Raw genomic sequence first — 8,487 nt, 5'->3', positions numbered from 1 at the left:
AAAAACATAGACAAAATCAAATTACAAACTAAAATTAGTTGACATAAGAATCCTGATTTCTAAAACTTGAAACTTTAATAATTACAGCCGATGAACGTTCTTAACCAGCTTTGAGAGCTCTGAAATCGTTCGGCATTGAGATTAGTGCTCGGCTTGCTCGGAGATCACGTGATTCAAGCTCGACATCTGCTCGCTCGCATCTCAGATTTTTTTGCCGAACGCAGCTATTGTAGACGACGCTTTAAGCCAACGGCACACGATACTATTTTTCCTACTGGATCGCTTACGAGAGCCAATCAGGATTCAGCCTTGCGTCACCTGATCGAAAACTCTGCATCCTGATTGGCTCTCGTAAGCGATCCAGTAGGAAAAATAGTATCGTGTGCCGTTGGCTTAAAGCCTGCCACAGACTACACGCAGCAAGCAGCAAGCGTCGAGCAGCAGCCAATCAACGAAGAGATATTTTCTACGCCACTGCTGACGCTTCCGCAAAATTCAGCAGTGTTGGATCCTCGCTGCTCGACGTTTGCCGCTTGCTGCGTGTAGTCTGTGGCAGGCTTAAAGGTGCCTTTTCATACGCAGCATGCAGCAGCAGCAAATAAAGCCCGCTGCAGACGATGCTATTTTTCCTGCTGGATTGCTTGCAATTTAGTAAATTACTAGGAATCCTGAATGCTGAGTGGTGCAATGATAGTAATTTACTAAATCGCAAGCAATCCAGCAGGAAAAATAGCATCGTCTGCAGCGGGCTTTAGTCACGTGATCCAAATTCACTAAAGCATATTTGCTGCTCATGGAAAAGGAATAGCTGCAGCAGCACTGTCCGGCTAGATCGCGTGTCTGCTGCTTTGCTGTTCGTTCAATTGAACTTCACAGCGATGAAGCAAAATATGGTGAAATTTATTTTGCAGCATCTAGTAACAATTCTTCAACCAATAGCAGCGAGTTGCTGCGGCAGTATGCTGCGCATGAAATGGTACCTTAAGCCTGCTACAGACTGCACGCAGCAAGCGGCAAGCGTCGAGCAGCGAGGATCCAACACTGCTGAATTTTGCGGAAGCGTCAGCAGTGGCGTAGAAAATATCTCTTCGTTGATTGGCTGCTGCTCGACGCTTGCTGCTTGCTGCGTGCAGTCTGTAGCAGGCTTTAGGCTTCGGCGTCAGCATGAAAAGGCACCTTAATGCCTCGACGTTCTCATGTAAATAGCACCTTAAAAGCATCTTGATGATGGGAGTGGGATCAATGGGTTATGGTGCGATTTGCGAAGAGCGGCGGTAGAGATTTTCGCTTGTCTCTGACACTTACCTAACCTCTTCGCTGCTCGCGCGGATGTCCCGGTATCCCTGGCGCCGCGCAACGAGTGTAACAATTGTTTACCGGTGATTTAATCGCGCGCGAACAATAATATGATGTCGCGGTCAGTGCGCGCGGAGACTCGCAGTCGTGCCAAGGATGACATTAAACGTGTGATGCAGGTAGTTGATAAAGTTCGCCATTGGTAAGTTCCCTGTGTCGTGTCGGAGGGATGAGGAAGAGGAATTGCCGGGTCCCGTGTTTGTTGTCCTTTCTCGCTTATTTCCTGGAGGACGATCACGGATCGTGCAAAAAAGTGTAACAAGTGCTTTTGTCTCGTTTAATTGCCGAAGGGCGTGCACCCAAAGGTACTAACGACAGACCGCGAGACGGTTGCTAATGTTCCAAGTTGAAAGATCCTTTTTCCAAGTACGAAAGTAACGTGGAGACCGCTCGACAGCAGCTAATTCTAATCGGCTGAGAGCAAGCGTTTGAACGGGAATATCGTCGGCTCGGTTGCCGATTCCGTAGCTGAGCTTTGAATTGTCATAAATTTTCTCGCGGCAACGAGAACAAATATATAACAATAGTCTTACTCAGAAAAACAAGACGTTTCTTTCATCTTTTAATGTAAAACAGATGTTTTTGCCTTTTGTTGAAATCGTTATTTATATGAAAGTTCATAAGTAACGGAATTCTAAGTGTGTGCATATATGTATATATGTTTGTAGGGAAAAGAAATGGGTCACAATAGGAGAAACAACTATGAAAATATACAAATGGGTTCCAATCTCGACGCTCGATCAGGTATTTCACGCGTAATTCACGCTGATTAAGATTCAACCGGGGCGGATAATTGCGTAAGTTTTGCATAAATATTTTATACATTTATAGAAGAAGAAAGGAAAGACGGTCTCCGACAAGGAAAACGGTTTGCCGAGAAAAGGGGGAATAGACTCGTCAAATTCTAACTTTGGACTTACGGAAGATTCCAATACATGTGAGTTTGACTTTGGAATTCGGCGAAGGCGTCACCGCTGCTGATTAACGCAATACGCACCTTTCTGACACGCTGACAGGTTTCTCCACCGTTAGCGATTCGCAAGGACTGACAGATTTTTCCGCGCACTTGGGCTTCTCGGAGGACTCCAATTCGCAAAACAGCGAAACTACGTCTAAGAGATTAAAGTCTGACTAATGTTCGACCTACAAATCAGCATCATCGCCAACATCGTATAGGGATTGACACATTTAGGAATCGTTATCTCTTTCGTGAAATCCACTTGATAATTTACATTAAGTCATACCTTTCGATAACGGATGAAGTAAGTTAATTTCTGTTTCATCCAAATTTAGTGAGATATAGATAATATATGTATAAATATGCTTATATAATTATATATAGTATCGATCTTAGGAAACGTTTTGAATTACGTAATAACGGAGTTTATTTTTTTACATATGAATTTATTACGAATTTTCCAATTGAATTTATAGAAACAATGGTCAGCTTAGCTAGAATAAAATCAGGCGAGTGATCAATCCGTTACATATTCTTTTTACACATTTTTTAAGTCTTGAATCAGTCACTTGTGAAAGAGTTGTAGGATAAACTCTGAAATCGAACTTGGGGTCTGTTGTCTAATTGTAAGAATCAATCGTTCCCATGCAGATCTACGCGTCACCCAAGTTTAATCTGTTTATTAATTTCTGGTTTCCATATAATCTTTGCGGAAGTAGTGCTTAGTTCTGTATAGGAAATTGATTTGTCGGTAGGACCCAAATTCGATTTCATTTTATATGTTTTGGATTATAAAAAGTTGATTAAAAGATTAAAAGTATAATAAATGATACAATGATTAAATGACTCTCGATAATGGAAGTACAATATTCAACAAGGTTGGGCGGTGAAATATTACATGGATATTGCTGCATCGCATGCAATACTGTTTAATAAATATTCAAATACATGTTCCTCAGTTTAAATTCAAGCGAATCTTCTTGAGATCTGTCTCATTTCCACTAAGGACCGATTTTACCAAGAGGCTGGAACCACCAACCGTAAAAGTTTGTTACTTAAAGATTGGTGGATCAAAAAACCTGAATTGGTATAAGCATTTTTGGCATGGTGTGAGACCGAAGGATAAATATGGAATTAGAATAAATGATAACCTTTGTTGTAAAAGATTTTAAGTACACTCGTAGGTCAACGAGACATGACAAGGAAAGTTGCAGTTGTCGAAGACATGGATAGTCGAATTATAAGAAAAAAAGTAACGTATCTGAATAATGCGACTCCAAGTGTTAACTGGGGTACGAAAATGTTTTCAAGATGACACCGGAGTCGGTCGAAAATCAGAAACAAAAACGTCCGAGGAAATGTCCGAGGAACATGTATTTGAATGTTTATTAAACAACCCTCCGTGTAATGAAACAAAGTACGCGTTATAATCTCCAATACTGTCCAATCTTACTGAATATCATAAAGAAATTGTTGAGTGAAAAAGTATGAGATGATTAACTTTATTGTTTCGAGAACAATGAAATAACACGAGGTCTGTCCGGAAAATATCCGACCTTGTGCTCTAACCTTGTACCTGGGTGTGCTAGGGTTAAAAATAGCTATTCGTTATTTAGGGGGGACCTTTATGAGTGCCCCTGCCAGGCAGCACGGTCCTTCGAGTCTTCAGTCGACAACGGTACGCTGTTTAGTAAACATTGAATTTTGTGCGCGTTGCATTTCACGATGACTGAACGCATCGAACAAAGATGTGTCCATTAAATTTTGCCAAAAACTTGGTCATTCGTGTTCGGTAACCATCCACATGATTCGTAAAGTATATGGCGATGAATCCATGAGTGATACACAGATTAAAGAATGGGTTAAGCGATTTAAAAGCGGTCGTGCATCAGTTGAAAGCGACCCTCGTTCTGGCAGGTCGGTAACGGCTAAAATTTCTGAAAATGTGGACCGAGTTCGAGTTTTAGTCGATCAAAATCGTCGTTTGACTGTTCAAGATTTAGAAGAAGACATCGGAATTCCAAAAACTGTTGTTTCGGAAATTTTTAGTTAAGATTTGTGGAAAAGTAGCGACTGGGTGCTGCACCACGATAACGCACCTGCCCACACATCGCAACTTATCCAGCAATTTCTTGTGAAACACGGCATTGTTCAGCTTCGTCAGCCCCCATACAGTCCTGACCTGGCTCCCTGCGACTTCTGGCTGTTCCCCAAATTGAAAAAACTCCTCTTTAGGGAAGAAGATTCGATCAGATTTAGCTCTTTCTCTTGCTGCAGCACAAGGTTGGATACTTTCCGGACAGACCTCGTACATGCAATATACGTTATATATAACCCTTTCAACATTCGGGGGTATGATAGTAAATGACTTCAAAGAGGTTGCAAAGGGCTTGATAATAGAAGCGGATTGTACATTCGCAGCGATTGCGTAGTAACATTATATTATTTTCTTTCGAAACTATGTTTTTCTCGCTATAACGACATATTACTGTATCAAGAATTATCCTTACAAAATACTCGAATGGATTAGTTTTGCAATAAGTTAAATGGTGAAGAAACACATACATACGTATACGCATATGTTACCTTCAAACGCAGTTCACGTTTCTGATAGTCCATAAAAATCATTGTATATATTTCAAATACCATTTCTTTTTCACCTATTGATACTATAGGAGAACTTGCATTCCTGTGCGTTACGTTATAGCACCGTGACATGTACAAAATAAGCTTGGACTCGTACGAATAAAATAGTTGAATGACCTCTTGATCAGTGCATACTATACATTGCTTATGAAAACACACACATACATTAATACATTTGTAGTATGTTTGTATAAAGATATAAAAGTTAGTAAGAAAATCTTCAGATACAAAGATATTCTCACTAATTGTTATAGCGAGTATTTCAAAATGTAAGAAAGTGCGTGTGATTTTTGTGGAAATGTCTAATTTGTAATGGAGAACTTCCACCCTGTGAAATTGTGTTTTAATGAAATTAACTGACAATTTTATCACAAAAGTCGCATAAAATTGGAATATTTGTTTTAGATTTTTTAAAGTAAAAATCTATGTATATTTATAGTTTTTTTTACAAAAACGATGTATATTTAATATTGATTTAAAGTATTTAAAAATTCGTATATACACACGTATATATATATAACACTATGTATAAAAAATTTCTTTTGATTAAATAGTTTACTTGACCACTATTACCAGGGCAGTATTTTACCATCGTACTGCACGAAACAGCCGGTTTCTTTTTCCGTCAACGAGTTTAAGGTATTCAGAATGCACCTGACGCTGGTGTCGACGTCCATCGGAGCGTTGCTGCCGCCCAAATCAGTGCGCACCCACCCAGGGTGCAAACACGCTACCAAAATCCCATCTGCTCGCAGATCGACGCTCATCGATTTTGTCGCCGCGTTAAGCGCCGCCTGTTTTGCAAGTGAGATTAGATAAGATATTTCGCAAAGTTATTTCAAGTGTTTGAGGATACATATTCATTAATTCCAGAGAGTGTAGTTTTCTCTAAATCTTTACAAGTGAAAAAATTTCAGGTAGTAACAGCGCTTCATAAATTTTGTAGGCGCAATTATGCAACGAGATGCACATGTATCCTGAACTCGAGGTTCTACCTTGCTGCATCTGTAAGGATAAAAACCGCCGTCGCTATTTTCAGCAATGCTGCCCAGGACAGACGTCATATTGATAACCGCTGCTCTTCGTACGCTCAATCCCGTTTTATCCTCGGAACTTTTTGCAGCCGTCTTCAGCAGCGGCAGGAAGGCCTTGAATCAATTATTCCCTCAGTTACGAACCGACGCTACTCGTCAATGTAAAACTCATAAATGCAAAATGGCTGTAGGCGTACTTTTGTCAGCATAATCGGTGTCACGGTATTTACGAGAAAAGCGTCTGTAATCTGCTGCTTCTTCACCAGGCCAAGACGCGTAAATTTGCTGGAAATACCAGCATTGTTGAACAGAACGTTGAGACCAGCGCCATTTACCCTTTTGCTGACCGTGTCCACGATTCTCTCGTAGCTATCCGTATCCGTTAAATCTGGAAAAAGGCAGTATAAAGTTTCGCGAACGATATTAGAACCTGCTACACGTATGTTTTTGTGAGAAGTAGGTTCAAGTTTTGTTCCACTTTCCACGGTAGTTTCTGATAAATTTTTTTGTATTACGCACCAGCATTTGTCAGAGCATAACGTAGAGGAAAGTCTCCTATTATGAGGAAGGATCGTAATATGAGATAGCGGAGTTTCTGCTAAATTAATAGGCATCGTCTGTTGATTCCACCATGACTTTATTGCCCTTGGAGTGAAGTCTGCTTAGTGGAAAATTGATCGTTAGATCGTGTAATCGTTGCAAAAAAAGATTTGCCGTTGAATTTGGACGTTGAAGATCTACTATCTCACATTAGAATCCTATCTCAATAGAGGACATTCCTCTATCAATGAAGATATGACATAATAGTGTGACACAGCACTTTTTATGTCTTTGTTTTGTCTTAAATCGTTTGTAATGAGATTAAAGAAATTTCATGACTATTTCGATTTTACGTTCTAAGGTTAAATACATATAGTTTGCAATTTCCCAGGTAAACCATTCACGTTTAATAAATGTTTAATAAATGTCTTAGCCGATATGTTTTCATGGCGTATAAAACGTATTAAACCGTCGAAACGTCTCGTATTAAACTAGTAAAAAGAAACTGAAATAAACGTTATAAAACATTTTATAAATGTCTATTTGAAGATGTTAAATTTTAAACGTTCATTTTTTTCAACTTACACATTTAAAATGAAGTTTTAACGCTTATTGAACGTACTTTGAACACAGCTGTGTTGCTTGGGTTATTTTGAAAAAATGAGAAAACAAATAGCGTTAAGAATTTGACATATTAAAATTCATAATTTGAAGACTTTCGGAAAAATTAATCGTGCCACAGGAACTTTAAATTAATATACTTTACAGATTTATTTCGATGGATGTGACGATTCTTTAAAAAGAGATAGAAGACAATTGCAACCAAGTTATCTATGATGTTTATTGCACTTTAATATAGATAGAGAAAGAAACACAAAAACAAGTTTGCGGAGTATCCGCGATATTTTTAAAGATTCCCAGATTGCCGAGGTGCTAGTCACGTCGCGAGAATTGTTCACTTTGGCGCAGTGCTAACTGTAAAAGTTTTTTGGCTGTTTTTATATTTATTAAAAAGTACAGAGAATATATGCGATTTATTGCTATTTTGAAATTTAGATTGACGAATTGTTGCAGACATGGCGTAGAAATATCTCTGTACGTTTGCGCGTGAATTCAACTTTCTAAATAATGCGACGATTTTCATTATCATCGCATTCTTCATTATCGCATTTTAACGAATCGCCGCGTATCGAGCGCCGATAAAGAATGAAAATTGACTTGTTTATCGCGCAAGAAGAAAGGATTGATCTTTAGCGTTAGAAAACTCTGGAGTTATGTGTTATCAGATAGCACGTATCGATCAGTACAGGCTCGGCAAAATCGTGCTTTTTTTTACTACTATAGGAATATTCGCGACGCGTTTCGCTCTGGACGTTTCTCGATCGTGTAATTTTACTCTTTCTCGTTTCGCATCTGTGTCCGGTCGCGGATATGAAAGCGCGCAAAGTGAACAGGGCGAAAGCGTGGTTGATCTGTTGTGAAAAATCGCAAACCGTTGATTCTGACTCGAGCGATCGAGAAAGCGAGGAGCACAAAGCGCGGAGTAAAGCGGAGAAGCGGGTGGCCGACAAGGTAGAGAATAAAGCGGGGAACAAAACGGAGGGCGATGTGGAGACTAGGGTGGAGTGCGAAGTGGAAAATCCGATAGATAAGACGGGGGATAAAGTGGGAGGCGAAACGCATGGTGATGTCGAGAATAAAGTGGAGAACCAGATAGACAAGACCGAGAATATGCCGGCGACCAAAATGGAGGGCAATGTCGAGAATAAGGCGGAGAACAAGGTGGAAAACCAGGTGAACAGCGAGATAGACAGTAAAACGGAGAACGAGATGAGCGGTGTTGAAAATGAAGTGGAGAACAAGGTAGAAAATCAGACGGACAAGACGGAGAAATTGGAGGTCAAAACGGAGGCCGATGTCGAAAATAAGAACAAAGTGGAGGACCAGGTAGAT

At 39.8% G+C, this 8,487-nt stretch overlaps 3 protein-coding genes across 4 annotated transcripts in view; 2 read left to right on the top strand and 1 right to left on the bottom strand.

The window, feature by feature from the left end:
* The first annotated feature begins 1,238 nt into the window (after window positions 1-1,238).
* On the top strand, window positions 1,239-5,590 carry LOC105562460 (B-cell CLL/lymphoma 7 protein family member B). Of its 2 annotated transcripts, XR_001008975.1 has the most exons (5): window positions 1,239-1,498; window positions 2,025-2,100; window positions 2,188-2,293; window positions 2,373-2,618; window positions 5,515-5,590. XR_001008975.1 is itself a non-coding variant. In XM_012013319.1 (4 exons), exons 1-4 carry the CDS (start codon window positions 1,407-1,409, stop codon window positions 2,489-2,491), a joined length of 393 nt encoding a protein of 130 aa, XP_011868709.1. In that variant the 5' UTR covers window positions 1,239-1,406; the 3' UTR covers window positions 2,492-5,082. The 2 variants fall into 2 exon arrangements, 1 of the variants encoding a protein (XP_011868709.1); XM_012013319.1 differs by lacking the exon at window positions 5,515-5,590 and having other exon boundaries at window positions 2,373-5,082.
* The window catches only part of LOC105562461 (uncharacterized oxidoreductase C663.09c), an 8,314-nt gene continuing 5,265 nt past the window's right edge, over window positions 5,439-8,487 (bottom strand). Inside the window, exons 3-5 of the mRNA XM_012013321.1 lie at window positions 6,192-6,382; window positions 5,956-6,108; window positions 5,439-5,754 (exon numbers count right to left, since the gene is read on the bottom strand). Coding sequence (XP_011868711.1) covers window positions 5,530-5,754; window positions 5,956-6,108; window positions 6,192-6,382 — 569 coding nt within the window. The 3' untranslated portion in view covers window positions 5,439-5,529. The remainder of the gene's footprint in view (window positions 5,755-5,955; window positions 6,109-6,191; window positions 6,383-8,487) is intronic.
* Window positions 7,843-8,487, top strand: part of LOC105562462 (thioredoxin reductase 1, mitochondrial) — a 9,681-nt gene continuing 9,036 nt past the window's right edge. The window contains exon 1 of the mRNA XM_012013322.1: window positions 7,843-8,487. Within this exon, the coding sequence (XP_011868712.1) occupies window positions 7,966-8,487 (522 nt within the window). The 5' untranslated portion in view covers window positions 7,843-7,965.

The sequence above is a fragment of the Vollenhovia emeryi genome, unplaced genomic scaffold (genome assembly GCF_000949405.1).
Source record: "Vollenhovia emeryi isolate VEMERY1.0 unplaced genomic scaffold, V.emery_V1.0 DF939187.1, whole genome shotgun sequence".
Lineage (NCBI taxonomy): Eukaryota > Metazoa > Arthropoda > Insecta > Hymenoptera > Formicidae > Vollenhovia > Vollenhovia emeryi.
This window is presented reverse-complemented; position numbering and strand designations above follow the sequence as displayed.